This window comes from Azolla caroliniana, unplaced genomic scaffold (assembly GCF_043228905.1).
Source record: "Azolla caroliniana isolate FFs.n. ecotype wild unplaced genomic scaffold, voAzoCaro1.0.p SCAF_9, whole genome shotgun sequence".
Lineage (NCBI taxonomy): Eukaryota > Viridiplantae > Streptophyta > Polypodiopsida > Salviniales > Salviniaceae > Azolla > Azolla caroliniana.
The window spans coordinates 10,130,716-10,148,359 of NW_028230444.1; the positions used below are offsets into that span (position 1 = coordinate 10,130,716).

At 40.7% G+C, this 17,644-nt stretch overlaps 1 protein-coding gene and 1 long non-coding RNA gene across 2 annotated transcripts; one reads left to right on the top strand and one right to left on the bottom strand.

The window, feature by feature from the left end:
- Window positions 1-1,581: 1,581 nt before the first annotated feature.
- Window positions 1,582-3,633, bottom strand: LOC147860144 (UPF0481 protein At3g47200-like). The gene has a single exon (XM_087324752.1). The coding sequence runs from the start codon at window positions 3,513-3,515 to the stop codon at window positions 1,767-1,769; it is 1,749 nt and encodes a 582-aa protein (XP_087180878.1). The 5' UTR covers window positions 3,516-3,633; the 3' UTR covers window positions 1,582-1,766.
- Window positions 3,634-10,398: 6,765 nt separating this feature from the next.
- Window positions 10,399-11,995, top strand: LOC147860145 (uncharacterized). The gene is made up of 3 exons (XR_015530279.1): window positions 10,399-10,564; window positions 10,698-10,806; window positions 11,196-11,995. It is a non-coding gene; the product is annotated as an uncharacterized LOC147860145 (long non-coding RNA).
- The last annotated feature ends 5,649 nt before the right edge of the window (window positions 11,996-17,644 follow it).

Genomic DNA, 17,644 nt, shown 5'->3' on the forward strand with positions numbered 1-17,644 from the left:
TACTTTAGTAGGTAGGAATAGTTTTAGGAGTAGTGTCAGATGCCCACACCTCCCACTTCTTTTTGAGAGGCTTGGATGGAAATGAAACTAAGCTTAGTACAAAGTCATTTCCTTTATCGAATATGTTACACCATAACATATTTTTGTACAATACTAGAACTCTTTTAGCTTAAGTTCTATTTTTATTTTTTTTGATGATTGGGTAAATACCCTATTTTGTTGTACACCAACTGTCTCATGGGCCAATTGTTGGCCTTAGAATACATTAATATTTCTTTCTTCCTTCCTTTCTTTCTCTCTCTCTCTAGTTGAGAAAAAACATATTATTCACAAAACAAACATATTTTCCAAAAGAGTTCCTCATTGAAAATGATCTATATTTGTATTGTGAGAGATATACGCCCCACAATGTCCATACAAATTTGAAGAAAGTTGAGGAGGAGGTTGTGCAAGAGTTCATCTGTGGTGTCCCTACATAGTGCCAACTCAAAACTAGCCCCAAAATAAGTCACGAGGGAATCAAGGAGCCCCAAAACGAGTTGGCACATACCCATAGAGTCCCGATTGAAGTTTGCATGAGGATAACCCACCCAAGGTTTGGGTTGGGACAATCCCATGTAGCCACCAATCCCAACTAAAGTTGGGCCTCAATCCTAGTCCCAATTTCAGTCCTAAACCCTGTGCCACCTTGGGTTGGGACAACCCAATCCCAATGGGCAATCCAATTGGAACTACTCCACAAATAGTGCAAGTGTAAGCCCCAATGGCTAGCCTCAATGGCCATTCTTGGCCTAATGCTAGGGAAACCCAAGAGCCACTCTTGGCATAAGGGCTTGGGTAGCCCAAGAACCAACCCCTTGGTCTATTTATGGGCCCGGAACTTCTCCTCATTTTGGTTCATTCCTCGATTTCCTAATTTACTAACTCTCTCCTCTCACTCTCCTTAATCTTAGTTAGCTCCAAGGAGCTTGTAATAAAACCTTCTTATAACCCCGATTAAGAGTAAATGATAATTAATCATAGTTTTGGCTTGATATCTCTTGTCCCAACGGTGTTTTGAGATCTTTCTGAGAACCCCAAGTTTTAGGTTCATCAAACCATCCATCTTCTTTTTTTCCTTCTATGAAACCCTGATAGGGATATGCGCAATGGTTTTGTATTTGATGGTAGGGATGGAGTTAAAGAGCATATCTACGTCAGAAGTTGAAGGGAATACTCATGCGTTTGCTGTTCTGTTTATATGTGGAGCAAGTTGGAATCGTTCTTCCTCAATGTGAGTGTTTGTCTGATGTCATATTGTCTGATGGTGATCGATTCAACATGTGCTATGAGTTGTGGTAGGTTAATTGGCAATTGATGCAAGTGTCAACATGTGGATGAGTTGTGGTAGGTACCATTGTAGTGGTCTTTTTTACATACATTTAGTACTAAATACGAATGATGTGTTTTCACCAAGACAAATAAAAAGAGAGAGAAAGATAGGTAGGTAGATTCTATTAGGTCAAATATAAAAATTGGAGAGAGAGAGAGAGAGAGAAGTATTTTATTTTAGTGTATTGAAAGATTGGAACTGCTATAAAAAATAATAATTCACGCCAGATTCCTTGTATTATTTTTGACAGAAGGAGATGTTAGGAAGAATGCAAGAGTACATACATATATGTATTGTATATGTTTCAAACTTTAGAGCAAGCAAAGGATGATGTCGTCACCGTCACCGTTACCGTTACCGTTACCGTTACGGTCACCGTCACTGGACGTCAGCGTCACATGAGGTATGATCCGGAGGCATCGAGAGCAGCAGATTCTGCGTCTTTGTTGTAGAGGAGGATGGTGTACCACATGATGACGAAGGTCATGACGAAGAGCGCGATGGCGGCGAGGAAGGAGACGACGAGCCATGGGCGCGACAGGTTGGAGCTGTAGAACTCCGCCCAGTTCCTCCTCCACCGGCTCTTGCTGTAGTTGTGGAGCCGCGTAGCCACCGACAGGTAGTGCGGCGAGAAGACGCATCGGCTCCTGCGGCAGAGCCGATTGAACATCCGAGCCACCTGCTCGTTGCTGTCTATGCTCACGCTCACTACCCCCTTCTCCACCAGCCTGTCCACGTCCGCCGGCGTGTCGATGAGCAGGTCCATGAAGTGCAGGTACGACACTATGTCGTAGTGGCTCTTCTTCCGCTGGCTATGGCTCTCGTACGCGATCAGGTTCTTGAACAGGCGCTCTGTGTTGTCGTCCACCTGGATCCTTGGGAACACCAGCCTGCCGCGGCGGAAGGACAGCTCCTTCACGCTGCCATGGCAGCTTCCCAGGGACACCCCCCTCTCCACCAGCTGGATTATACCTGGCAGATTGTCCAACGTCGTGTACGGATCCGTCGTCGCTTCTACTGAGTTCCTGTCTTCTTGACCTAATCCACTCGCCGCCGCCGCCGCCTCCGCCTCCCCACCAGATGCAGAGGCACGATTCGGAAGCAGATTGATGGCGTATGACTGCTTCTCTCCGCCACTGCTGCTCCTGACCATCAAGGAGTGCATCACATCCAGGACATGCGGCGCCTTGTCTGTGTCGATCTCCCTGATGCAGCCGAACACCTGCACCTTGGATCTGTAGAAGGGAAGCATCCTGTAGGCGAGAGCCGCCAGGTAGAGATCCAGCAGCTCCCCTGCCTCCTCCTCCGTCTCGCAGCCTGCGTCGATCTTCACCGCCTGCTTGACGAAGGCGAGCGGGATCTGGTTCTGGATGAGGAGGATGTCTTCCATGATGGCTTTCACGAGGTGGGGCGACAGGATGTGTTTGTCGAGGTAAAGAGCGTTGGATTTGGAGCTACTGAAGACTCGGTTATTCAGTAGATCTGAGATGTGTTTCCGGACATGTTGTGGTTGCTGAAGCTTCTTGAGCTTGAGGAAAGGCCAGACTTCATGGAGGAGAGATTTGAGGAAGGCGGCGAGGAAGCAGGCATCGCGGGTAATGAGGAGCTCGAGATCGATCAGTTGAGAGGGTTGGTATTTGCCTGCGAGATCGGCACGGCTGGTTAACCAGCTGTTGGTGGTGGGAGATGATAATCCCATGGCAGTAAGACCTGGGTTTGATGGACCAGCACTACTACTAAGCTCATTCTGTTTCTGCAGGGTTTTGCCATACTCATGGATGAGATCGTGGGGTGAGTAGAAGGATTGAAGGTAGGTATGGAAGCCATTGGGCAGGTTGTTGAGGAAGGATTTGAACTCCGCGTCGGACGCCGGATGGTCCACCAAGATGAACTGGTAGGCTAGCGATTTGATGCGGCTGAGCGTGGCGTAGAGATGGGAGTCATAGTAAAGCTTCCGGTCGAGGTAGGCTTGGAGAGGCCCGAGGGACAGCACTCGGGGCGAGAATGACGAGGCCGAAGCAGCCCCGGTATTTCTATGTCCGATGGGATCGGAATTGGAATCGGAATCGTGAAGGATGGTCGGCACTCGGAAGATCCACGACTCGTTTAGCTCGGCGACCGCCGTAGTTTGTCGCTGATACATCCTTGCTCTCTCTCCTAATATGAAAATTTGGAGACTCACTCTCTTGATATATGTGTAGTTGTTTTCTTCTCTACTACCAACCACTAAATTTAGTGTTCTTATGCTTATACATATATACACACAATTCCTATCCAAGTCCAAGTTGTATGTCAAGTGCTTTGAATCTTCCTATTATTTTTAAATGATCGATCGTTTTGTCGTCGATGTGTGAGCACTAACATGGATGTCCCCAAGTCTATACCTTGTCACTTACGAAAGTTGTCAAGCGTATTCCGTATTGTTTTCGCAGGAACGAAAAGACCGCCACGTACTTGGCCCTTGGGTGCCCTCCAACCTTCTCTTAGCCTTTCCCTTTCCCTCCTTTTCCTTTCCCTTTGCTTTTGCTTTTCCTTTTTTGTTTTTCCTTTACCACACAACACATCACACATGCAATGCCAAAAGTCAAACATTTTGGTTCGAGTCTTGCACATGGTTTTATCTTCTTTAAGTGGCACAACTATCATATGCTTAACAATGATTGCCAGGCACGAGTTTGTCCCCTTATACATATACCCATATCATATATGCAATGCCAAGTCAATACTTTCTTTTGCGTCTCACGCAAGGTTTGTCTTTTGTCTATCCCATCCTATGATATAGCAATAGTGATTGTCAAATGTGGGATAACAATTAGTTAGATGTTTGATCTCAAATTCCACGCAAATCATTATCTTATTTTTCATTAAATGGGAGCTTTTGTCATTATAGCTCGGCACCATTTTTGGGACTCTTCTAGTATCAACATTTTTTATTTATGCAAGCATGTCCATTTGATCTCATACCCATATTGGCCTACTTAGAGATGACAACCCATTACTTCTTCTTCTTCTTCTATACAAAAAAACGGATTCTTGTAAAACTCATACGTCTACTACTAAAAAATGTAGATTTTTTATATCATTTGGGCTAGAGGTTGAGGATAGACGAAAATGGTGTCTTTCATTGCTTGATATCATTGAGATGTGCTTTCATTGCTTGATATCATTGAGATGTGTCTTTCATTGGTTTATATCATTCAATCATGGATTTCATATATGCAAGACGTACGAGATCTTGTAAGGAGAAACTTGTGTCCTTTATAAATGGATCTTTTGAAATGCACAAGCACTTGCAGGAACCTACTAGTGGTAGAAAGAAAAAGAGAAAATGGTTATCTCTTTTTATCAAGTGTCATCCATAAATGAATTTTTCCTAGGGTTGAACTCGAAGAGCAAGGCATCTTTTTGTGAGCTTGTGCACATGGGTTCAAGTATCACTAGCCCACAGACTATTTTATTATATGTCCACACCAGATCTATGGGTTGAAGGTATGACTAAGTCTTCTTCAACAACCTTACCAATCAAACTACAGAGTTTGATCACTTTGTCTCTTTCTCTATTGCTCTTCATAATTTATCTCATGTTTTAAAATCCTAACTACAAGTGTACTTTCTTTAGTCCAAACCCTAGTGGTTTTTATATTTCATGACACTTCCCCTTTTGTCTCTCTTTTGGTTAATAAACTCAACCTAATCATCTTCATTTCAGTTAGTAAATATCTATGCAAATAATGCATGATGATCAATTATTGATATTCTATATAGCACCAAAGAGGTTAAATAATTCACAAGAGTATTGTGAATTCTCTCATATAATGTAAAGTCACACTTGTTGTGAATTCTCCACATATAATGTATAGTCATGCATCATGCTTGAATTTATTTGGTTCTTCGTCGACTTTTTCTTGAATGAGACAAAAAAACTTACATTCACATGTATTAACCCATAAACCTATGTGCAAACTAAATTTTCCTTTCTTATTTGACAATAACACCTATGTTGATAATGTAGTTGTGTATAATGGAAAAAAACATATAGAGTACGTATATCACTTATTGTACACATCCCTAGTACATGCATAGATGTATGTTTAGACTAAGTCATAGAGTCATAAGTTCACAAGAAAATTAATCAATTCCTTCAAAACTATCAATGCACTAAAAAACATAATATCTATGCTAATGTAATTGCGTACATATTTTACACATCCCTAGTAAATGTATAGATGTGTTTAGACCAAGTCATAAAGTTCACAAGAAAACTAATCATTTCATTCAAAACTTTCAGAGCACTAAAAAACATAACACCTATTTTGATAATGTAGTTGTGCACGATAGAATAACATATAAGAGTCCATAGGTCACGTATTGTACATATCCCTATTATATGTATAAATATATGTTTAGACTGAGTCATAAATTCACAAGAAAACTAATTAATTCCTTCAAATGCTCAAAGCCCATTTATCGTGACTTAAAAATAAATACCAAGGATTTTTTAAATCCTTCAACACAAGCCCATTTATCATGACTTACATAATGCTTCTGGTGTTTTGTTAGAGAAATTTATGTCATGGACTAATTATCATCTTGGTCATATCCATGTGTCATGATTGATGGATTATGGCTATGTTATTTAGGATTATTATTTTAGATAATTGTGGACATGAGTTGGGGTGACATTAACACACATGTACAACTATGAGGGCTTGAATGTCAGCAACCGATGGAAACATTTTAGTCTCAAATCAAGTTCCTAATCAAACATTTATGTCCACATATGCACATGCATGTGTTTGAGGGGTGTGAGTGACAAGGAATCTAGTGCATAGAGAATCAAAGTAATTATATAATAACTTTTAGTGAAGGTGGAGGAATTGTTGAAGCCATGTAGATAATGCCCCCATGAAATGGAGTGGAGGAAGCATATGAACCTTGTTGATTGTGTTAACTTGTGGAATGTGATATGAGCTCTGTAAGGAAATGAGAGATACACGATCAGAAAAGAGGAGAATTGCAACTGCTATGTAATAGATAATAAGATGGGATTACATGCTAGAATACAACTACAAGGGTTAATTGTTACAACAACTAGAGCATACTAACACCACATTCTAACGTTCCTACTTTCCTCTTTATATGATAGAGGAAGTGGAGGGAACGTTGGATCTGTTTGAAAAATACAGTTACTAATAAAAAGAAAACAATAATAGTTAATAATAGTAACTAATCTAGATGTGGTGTAGAGTTAATGTGGCAACTAAAAGTAGTTGCTTTGAAACTGTTTTGTTGTTTCTAACACCCTCTCGTAACTCTAGCACCACATTTGAGGCCTACATGTTGGCAACAAGACCAATGTTTGACAACAGGCCCTGGTTTGGTCAAGAAATCCTCCCACATGTGGAGGGTAGGAGTATAGTCAAGGTGAATGGTACCATCCTCAAATAATTCGCACAAAAAATGATAGCGGGCCTGAATGTGCTTGTTCTGTTTAGTGATTTGTGGATTCCGTGCTATCACACCAAAGCTAGAACTCATTAATGTGGATAATGTTGAGTTCATCAAAAATGGATTTTAGCCAAAGCCCCTCTTTGTGACCAAGGTGGCAGCAATATACTCAGCCATAGAACGTAATATTCGTGTTCGTGCAAGCATTCAAACGTTTGGAAACGAACACATTTGAAAAGGGAAAAATATGTACTTTTTTTCATTTTTTTCATTTATTGTCATTACAAATTTAGCTCACCTTAGTGGTAAGGAGTCATGTTATTGTTGTTAATGTCTTGGGTTTTCATCTCTCTCTCTCTCAATTGTACCATGTCATAGCAAAATTTTATGTTAGTTTATAATAATAAATTTTTTCTTTCTCCTTTTATTATTAGAACTAAGCACAACCTAGTGGTAAGTTGTTATGCTACTATTATTTGTGTCTTGGGTTCAATTCTCAACTTTCTCATATCCTCTTGTTAGTGTTATGTTCCTTTTTCTTCCTTTTCTATTTTTGTTATTAGAAATTAGCTCACCCTAGTGGTAAGTTGTTATGCTACTAGTGCCTATGTCATGTTTTCTTCATATTCTCGAATATACATTTTATGAGTTTTTGAACATTTGATTATAATTTATAATGACATATTTTGATTCAATCTCTATAGCTCATACTCATTTTTTTGTAAAGTTCTAAAGTGAGGATGATAGAGATGTCTTGATTCTTAAGAAGCATCCCAAAAGTATGCATGTGATACAATACAAATATTGCAACCATACTTATGTTGGTGGTTCACAATGGATTAGAGTCCACTTATTGGGATTGAGAGTGAATCAATATACAATATAGACCATAGTCAATCCAATCCAACTTGTCAATCCAATCCAACTTCAAGATGATTTACCATACACGTTTGATTGAATCATTCTCGAATGCGAATGCACGTATGATACATATGGTTCATTCTATGTGTAACAATAACTCAGCCTCTGTGGAGGACAATGCCACCATAGATTGTTTCTATGTCTTCCAAGTGATGGCACCACCACTGAATGTAAAGAGATATCCGGATGTAGATAGTGAGGTATCTTTGTCACCACCCTAATCTGCATCTGTCCAACCATGTAGTGGAGCCACCATTCCACCTTTATAGAAGGGGGCAAGGCTTTGTAAGAGAGGGTCATATCATGTCACGTTTCAAGGCTTCCCAATGACGGGGACCTAGATGCTCCATAAAATGTGATAGAAAACTTGTGGAGAATGATAGGTCAGGGTGGGTGCAGCTCACTAAGTACCGCAAAGTTGAAGCAAACTACCAAGAATTTGGTGATATGGTATACCATTGACGCGTTGACTTCTAGAGTAAGAAAGTATTCAAGTTCTCCAAGGTGCTTGGTGGGAAAGGAAGTCTGTAACTCCTTGACAAATTGAAGAATGTCATGTCGGGAGGTACCAACAATTGGTAAGTCATCCACATAAACTCCTAATAAGAGGAAATTGGAATCCTACTTGTAGATGTACAATGTTGGTTCTGATTGTAGTTGCATAAAACCCTTGTGAAGGAGAAAGGTATGGAGTTTGGCATACCATTGACGTGGTGATTGCTTCAATCCATAGAGAGGTTTATGCAATTTGCATACATAGTCGGGATGTGCACTATCTTGAAGTATTGGGGGTTGCTCCATGTAGGAAAGTTGTCTCAATGTCAACATTATGGAGTTCTAAATTTAAATATGCAGTAATGGCAAATATGAGACGGAGAGAAGTGAGTTTAAGTGTGGGAGAGAAAGTCTCATGATAGTTAGCCCCCGGAATCTGAGTAAATCCTCTACCTACAAGTCGATCTTTGAAGCGAATAGAATTGCCTTGAGCATCAATTTTTTTTGGAAATAACCACTTACAGGTAATAATATTTGATTTTGATTGTTTTGGAACCAAGCTCCATGTCTTTTTTTTGTACAGTGCATCTGCCTCGATTTGTATAGCTTGTAGCCATCTTTCCTTTTCATTGCTTCGGAGAACCTGTTTTAGAGTTAGAATAGGAGCAAAATCGATGCTTGCATCTTCGACATATGTGGCAAAGGCTGAAATGTCAGAGTCGATGACAGATTCAAAATACTTGTCGATGGCAATTGTAGTTTCATAAAGTTCTTGCATAGGTTTAGTTTTCCCCTGTTTTGCTCTACTCGCTGATTTTGTTATTCTATCATTTCTGTGGGGGTTTTCCTTTGAGCACCTAGGCAAGTGGCGCTATTGCGATGGCTATAGAAAGTAGTGGTCGAGATCGGTCACGTCGGTAAGTATTCCTACTCTCATATGTTTTGTGGTACATGTGAGACCGTTTCTCCACCGTAAATGGAGATGATGAGGTTATTATATTTAGTGCATTAGGCTAAGAGCATGCAACAAGGTTGTTGTGACATGAAACACAAGGGCTTGAGTTCTCGATGGTTGTCCCTTGATGTTCGGATTTTGTGTGCATCTGTGATGGAGACTCTTTTGCTGCATCATAAGGAGATGTATCCGAGACGACTCATTTGGGTAAATACTGTTGTGCTCAGTTTCCACCAAGTGTGATAGACATCCGGGATCTTCTTCATCTTCACTAGTTATCGTATCTCCATTTGGGTAAATATTGTTGTGCTCAGTTTCCACCAAGTGTGGTAGACATCCGGGATCTTCTTCATCTTCACTAGTTATCGTACAAGGGACAACTCATCAAATTTTACTGACCTACTGTAAATTATTTTACCTGTTTGTGGGTTGAATATTTTGTATGCTTTGAAGCATCTATCATCCAACTTTGATCTGTGATGTGGATTTACATATACATAGGCTATTGCACTAAATTTTTTGAGATGGGAAACATCATGTATGTCACCATACCATAATGTAAATGGAATTTCGCCTTGTAATGCAATGTGAGAAGTCCTATTTTGCAGATAGCAGGTTGTGGAGATTGCGTCTTCCCAGAACCGTTGTTTCATTTGTCTCGTTTTGAGCAGACTACGAGCAACATTTAACAACGTTCTGTTCTTTCTTTTAGCAATGCCATTCTGCTGTGGAGGGTAGGGTACTGTTTTTTGATGAATTACTCCATTTTTGTTGAAAAAAATCTCCCATTCTTGGGATACATATTCTCCACCATTATCGCTTCTCACCTTTTTAATTGTTCTTGATGTTTGATTTTCTGCGAGCTATTTGTATTTCCAGAATGATGCAAATGCCTCATTTTTCGTTTCTAAGAAGCTGACTACTATGAATGTGGTAGTATTATCAATAAATGAAATGAAATACCTTGCTTTGGAGAGAGACAATACAGGAAATGGGCCACACATTTCTGTATGAACAAGTTGAAGTGGGAATTCTGTAATAGTAGATTGCTTTTGGCAAATGGTTGATGGGACATCATTCCGAACAAGCAGCTTTCACATATAGAAATAGTTTTGAAGTGTATTTTTGGTAATCCTTTCATTCTTTTTAGTTGTTGACACTAAAGTGCTGAAATAGTCATGTGACCAAAACGACAATGCCATAAATATGTAGCTGAGTGCACTGATTGTTTCTTTGTTTGCACAGGTGCAACTAATGCATATGTTGATTGATTATGGACTGGATACCGATGTTGTTCTTTAGGACAGACCATCTGAATGGATGAGTTACCATCTTGAAATTGTAGAATTGCTTTATCTCTGCAAAATTGAATTGTAAGTCCATCTATTGTAGCTTGTACGACTGATAACAGATGTTTTGCCAATCCAGGCACATAATACACATTATGAACAGTAATTTGGTGATCTTTTGAAAGTTTGATTTTAATTGTACCTTTACTAATTGCAGATTTCTTTCCTTTATCACCAAAAATCACTTGCAACTGATTGGAGAGAACTTGATAATCTCCTAGCCAGTCTCTTCGGTATGTGAGATGGTGTGTGGCACCAGTATCCAGGTACCATGTGTCATAATCTGTTTTAAATTCTTCTAAAGTGACGTGGTATGCTTGAATAATGTTTCCTTCTTCTAGCATGTCGTCATAATCACCTCCTAATTCTGAATAGCATTTTGATTTATCATTAGATTTATCCTCTAAAATGACATTGTTGGCTTGTGGTTGTTTCTTATTTTCAACAAATTGCTTGAATCGACATACCCTCTCGGTGTGCCCTTCTCTTTTGCAATATGTGCAGACTAGTTTGAAACCTCCACTAGGCTATTTTGATGAAGTTCTCTATGATTCATTTCCCTTTCTTGAATTAGAGACTTCAATGGATTTGTAATTGTCAGATCTAGGCTTGTAGCGATTGTTATATGACAATTTTTGTGGTTTGTTGGCTGCAGCAGTCATTGCCATTGAAGGAGTAGAATTTTTAAGTTGTTGTCATCGATTTTCATGATGAACTTTTGGAATTAGATCAGATAAGGAGTTACCCTGGCTATTCATAGTGATGAAAGTATTCCAAGATTTTGGAAGTTTACTCAATAAGAGCCCAATCTTCATTTCTTTTGAGATTTCATTTCCGGTATTGGTGGCTTCTTTGAGATATGTCTCCCAGGCATCCAAGAAGGTAAGAACATCTTCTTCCTGCAAAACACACATGTGAAATAGGGTAGCAAGAGTATGGATTCTAGTTGTACCATCTTGTGGTTCAAACATCTGTTTTAGTTTGGACCACATTTCTGCTGTAGTTGTGAGTTTTCGAATGGCATTAACCTGCCTGTCTTCTACATGTAGCAATATTTCAAGTTTTGCCCGTTTATCTTTGTTTTTCCATTCTTTCCATGCTTCTTATTGTGTGCCTTTTGGTGCTTGACAGGTTCCCCCGGTGACTTCAAGTAGCTCCTCCAAGTCAAGTAGTCACTCCATCCTTGGTTTCCAAATTCTGTAGTTCTTTGCGTTAAGTTTATCTACCAAGTATTTTCTTGCCTAAGTGGAGCTTGCCATAATGTTGAGGTTGTTGTCTCGTTTTCTCTTCTTTCTTTTTTTCTTTTTTTTTTCCGAAGTGGAGTATGGAGTGGGAGGTATATTTTTAGGCTTCGTACTAACCTCGCTCTAATACCATGTAAAGAAATGAGAGATACATGAACAGAAAAGAGGAGAATTGTCGCTGCTATGTAATAGATAATAAGATGGGATTAGAGGCTGGAATACAACTACAAGCGTTAATTGCTACAACAACTAGAACATACTAACACCACACTCTAACGTTCCTAGTTTCCTCTTTATATGATGGAGGAAGTGGAGGGAACGTTGGATGTGTTTGAAAAATACAGTTACTAATAAAAAGAAAACAATAATAGTTAATAATAGTAACTAATCTAATGTGGTGTAGAGTTAATGTGGCAACTAAAATTAGTTGCTCTATAATTGTTTTGTTGTTTCTAACAAGCTCTAGAAGCGTGGATTCACTCTTAATGAGGCCCCACGAATGCAAACGAATGTGAATATGAATACATGTTCAAGTATCGTTTTCTTTTCTTGTTTTCAAATTTCTTTTAAGTTGCTCGCAGGCAAGCAAACAACCAACAAAGAAGTTGCATCCTATGCATAATGATTACACCCTCGCCTCTCCTTGCATCCTATTCTCGGCCCACAAATTAGGGTTTTGATTGAAATTAGGGTTTCAGCTGAAACCCTAATTTCGGCCATATTTCTTTCCTATTCTCAGCCTATATCCTTGTCTTTCCTATTCTCAGCCTATATTCTCAGTTGAAGAAGTGTTGGGCCTACAAACTCAAGGTTTTGTTGAAACCCTACTTTTAGCTGAAGCCCTAATTACTTAATTATTAGTGAATTAATTAATGTTTTGGTCAATAATGAATGTTTTAGTGATTTAATTTATGATCAGTCAATTAATTAATGTTTTAGTGAATTAAATCTTTTTTATTATGTAAATGATAATGTATTCTTGAATATGACAAATATCACACATAACAAATACCACCAATGTTTCAATCTATGAAGTCTCTTATCATAAGCCACCATAATGTAAGAAACATCAAAGTGGGGATTTAACACCTAAATTGACACAAATGTGTAGACACTTTCAACGTTCATACCTTGCTAACAATAAGGAAATAATAAACGTCTACTTAACCAACATATAATTAAGTAGATATACGAAGGCATCAATAACATATAAATTACTCGACTATTGATTGATGGAAAAGAAATGATATGATGGTTGAAAAGTAGATTGTCGCATTGCAACCTAACACCTTTGAACCATCAAGCTTAAAACACTAACACAATGCTTAAGGTTATCTCTATAACAACAACTAAGAGAAAAACCTACGGGTTTCTATAGGTTACAAACGAGAAAGATGCTAAAGATTGTGTGGAGGGGGATGTTGTAGAGGTGGTGATGGAGACCAAGTCTATGTTAGCAACTTTTGACAGGTTTTATGATCGTGGTGTTATTTTTTATTTCACTAGCAAACTTCCTTTGGTATCATGGATTAAGTTGTGGTTGAATTCATTCATAATGCCAAATTGTGTTGAGGATGTGTATGTGGGTCCAAGAGGTTTCTATCATGTGGTTTTTCAATTGTTAGAACAACATACGACTTTTTCTGGCAAAGGTACCAATCTTTTTTTATTCAAGATTAGTGCATGTGATGGAATGATTTCTAGTGGTGGATTATAAAGATTTATTAAAACAACAATGTCCAATTTGGGTGACCGTACGTATAATAAATAAATTATTTATTACGTGCATAGGGCAAGATTTAAACTTGTACCTCAACATAAATAAACTTCAACCTTACCATTGTACTAACTTAACCTTAGTGTTTTAAATATAGATTTAATACCTATAAGACCTTTATTTATGCCTGGCTTTATTAAAAGGTAAACCATGCATTTTTAGAGTGCGTGAATACTTTATAAACCAATAAAAAAAAAAATACTCGTGCACATCTAACGTGCATGAGCACTATATTTAGGAAATAGAAGTATAGTGGAAAAAAGAACTCATGCACATTTAGTGTGCATGAACACTTTAGGAAAAGTAGGAAGCGATGCTTAGTCTCTCCCATCCTTATATAAGGAGGAGAGAAATATGTATAAGGTTGTTGATTATATTACAAGGGTTGATTAATATAATATATTTGTGGGATTCACGAATTTGCTAACTATTTTTCTCTCTTAATCTGAGTACTCACGAATATACTATACTTGTGGGATTCACGAGTTTTTCATATCTTTCTTTCTTACAATATATTTCATATTCTTAATTGCCTTAGAATTTTCTTTTCTCCTAGTCCAAAACCTCAGTGGTTCCCGCTTGACTCACGCAACGATCCGGAGTCGAAAGGCACGACACAAGCGGTGAACCCGACATGAAAACGGGTGGCATGGAGTTGGAAAATCAACCGGAGGCTAACAACATGATGATGATGTTCGAGCGGATGCTTCAAGAACAATGTGCGATGTCGGAGATAGCGGCGACAGTAGAGTGGCTCGTGCAACGGATCGGGCAATTCAACGGAAAGGATGTATCACGATATCTTCGGGACTACAAGGCGGAAATGCTACGGTGCGGGATTTCGGTAGGATTGCAAGTGACATCCTTCAACCGGGTGGCTACCGACGGGCTTCAAGCAAGTATCCACGGGCTACGACAACAAAATCCGACGTGGGAAGCGTTTGAAGAGGCGCTAAAGACCACGTTCACTATCGAGGATTCCTCCAAGGCAACGCGGAAAGGATTTAAGGATTGGGTGGAAACGTTGGACAAGGAGATGAAGGTCCTCGATGTGTTTTCGGCATTCGAAAGTCGGTTCGGGAGATTGTCTGCGAGAGATCAAGCTATCCTCGCACCGGACAAAGTTATCATGTTCTTACGAGCCGTAGACATCCGAGACTGGAAGGATCTTGGAGTGCTTCTAGAGGACACGACTACTGAGAGTGGCCTCACCGAAACATGGGAAAGCGTGCGGGATATCGTCGCGCGATACACAAAGAGGGGGCAATGGCTTGCCAATGAAGAAAAGAGGGTTTTGGAACCGATTCCGAAACCGAGATCCGGATAGGAAGACCATCAACTGCGGGCTTGGGAAGCTACGACCGAGAAGGGAATCGACGCAACTACGGTGGAGCAGTTGTTGAAGGAGATGGAGAATCTAAAAATCGTGATGGTGAAGAAGTCGGATGACCGTCCCACAAGTTCCAAGTATATGGACCGTCGGTGCATATGGTGCGATAGCACTGAACATGATCGAAGGGATTGCGACGAGCACAAGGAAGCGCTACGACGGGAACTTATCTACTACGAGGGAAATCAGATTCATTCGATGGACTCTCGGAAGCCGCTCAGACCGAACTTCCGAAAAGGCGGCATGAAGAAGGTCCTAGAGGAGGAAATAGTGGCGAAGAGGAATTACGCGACAACCATGGGAATACGTGTCGGGGATTCATCGGGAGTAAAGGTGTCTTTTTGGCCGGAAGTGCTAGAAAACACCGAGAAAACCGACTCCAACGAGATCTGAAGCACCGCGGAAGGAATCCGGGAAGCTATGGGATGGGAGTGCCCTGTCGATAAGAATAGCGTATACGCCCTATGTCAATTACATGAGGTGTATATGGACAAGAAGCGACGACGCGCGGAGGATGCGACCTGACCATCGAAGACACTGGAGAGCTGGAACTCCGACGGAAGAGGGAAAGGAAAAACAATTCCGACATTCAAACTCGCTTCGGACAGACATAAAGAAAGTGTTCGAGGAGAGAATCCTCGACAGCCGGGTAGATTTTTCGCTTCGGGAACTACTCGGAATAACAAAAAAGGAGTTCCATGATCTTCTTGTGGATCTTGTGAAAAGAAAAAGACAAACTATGGAGGAAAATGCGCCGATGGTGAATGCATATACCATTCTGATGAACGACACCGAAGTGGAGGACGAGATTCCGAATTCCCACTATACAAAGCCACACTAGGCGCTTGCAACTACCGAGACTCCGGTCCGAATCGGCAACATCAAAGAGCCCGTGCTAGCATTGATTGATCACGGATCGGAGATAAATTTGATGTCTAAGGAGTTCTACTGGAAGGGGAAGTGGCCTATTAACACCAATCATGGATAGACGATCCGGGTGGCCACTAAAGCAATGGAAGATCTATTTGCGGCTTGTCCAGATGTGATGGTGAAGATCGGGGATGTCAAGATCGACCAAAATTTCTTCGTACAAGATGAGGTCTCACACTCCATGATCCTCGGGCAACCCTTTGTCACGGCTTCACGGATGGAGACGAAGGTGCTCGACAGTGGTGCGACTTTTGCATGAATTCGGAGCCAAAACGGAGGGAAATCCGTCCAATTCCTAATAGTGCTGGCAAATCATGAAAGGAACAAGAGAGAGCTCTTGTCCCAAACAAGAATGGATTTTTAGAGAGGACTATTGCGGAGTGGGGAAGTGATAGTCCGAGAAGCCCTGATACCCCACACAGGAAGAAAACTCTCGGAGCAAAACAAGTATGAATCGGTCCGGATGGGGCATCCACGTACACAGCCGTAACCGGAGGAATGAAGAAAGAATACTGAAAAGTGGAGGATAAGTTACGTTCGGCATCAATAATAAAAGAAGACGACGAAATCGTGGAAATAGTCGAAGAAGTGTTCTATGGGAGCACGCTACAACGGCTTGAAGAGCTCCTGGAAGATACAAGCCAAGGAAACCGGGTAATTCCGGTGGAATCGGTTGAGATGTACGAGATCATTGCGAAAATGGGGCTGGATGTGCTCTTGAAAGAAGAAGCAATGGTAAGTAAGAAATACAAGACCGTGGAGAAGAAGGTGAAACCGGCCGCGGGACCACTACCCGAAAGTCATCGACTTGCTCAAGGAGAAGGTGGCGATGGGGATTCTAGAGCCATCAAACGCTACATACTCGAATCGATGGTTTACGGTTCCGAAGAAGAATGGATCACTCTGATTTATCCAAGACTTGCAATCGGTGAACAAGGTCACGATCCGGAACTCGGGAGTCGGTCCAATAGTGGACGAATTTGCAGAACCTTTTGCTGGACGTGATATATACTCCTCCGGGTATGACCAATTCCAACTAGCCGTGGAGAGCCGAGACATCACCACAATGCGGACACCGATAGGGTTAGTCCGAATGTGGACACTACCACACGGAGCGACAAACTCGGTTGCACATATGATGAACGCGATGAACAAGGTGCTTCGAGATTGCATCATGGAGATAACGATGCCGTTCTTAGATGACATTCTGATGAAAGGATGCGCGGTAGAAGAAAAAGATGAAACTATGGATGATCGAGGATGCCGAAAGTTCGTAGTCGACCATATTCGCGATTGCAAGAAAGTGCTTCGAAAGTTAGAAGATGTGCACCTAACACATTCCGGGGAGAAATCGGCATTCGGGCAAGAAGAGATATTGGTAGTCGGACATCTATGTGGGCCCTACGGCCGAAGACTGTCACCGACCAAGATCGATGCGATTCAAGCTATGAAAGAAATATGCGAGTCACAATCTGAAGTCCGAAGGTTTCTCAGAGCATGTGCATTCTACCACATATGGATTCCGCACTATGCACATATTGCGGACCCACTCTATCACTTGTTGCGGAAGGGTAAGAAGTTTGAATGGAAACCGGAGCATACCAAAGCCGTGAAGAAGCTCAAGAAATCACTACGAAGGGCAAAAGCACTAAAGAAGCCGAACTATGACTGACCGATCATAGTAACGGTTGACACAAGTCCAACTGGAATTGGATGGGTCATCAATCAAGCCGATCCGGATGGTTCGCGATATCTGATCCGAT

Excerpts from the sequence above, each read along its gene's own strand:
- LOC147860144 (XM_087324752.1), bottom strand. The coding sequence starts at position 3,515 with ATGTATCAGCGACAAACTACGGCGGTCGCCGAGCTAAACGAGTCGTGG.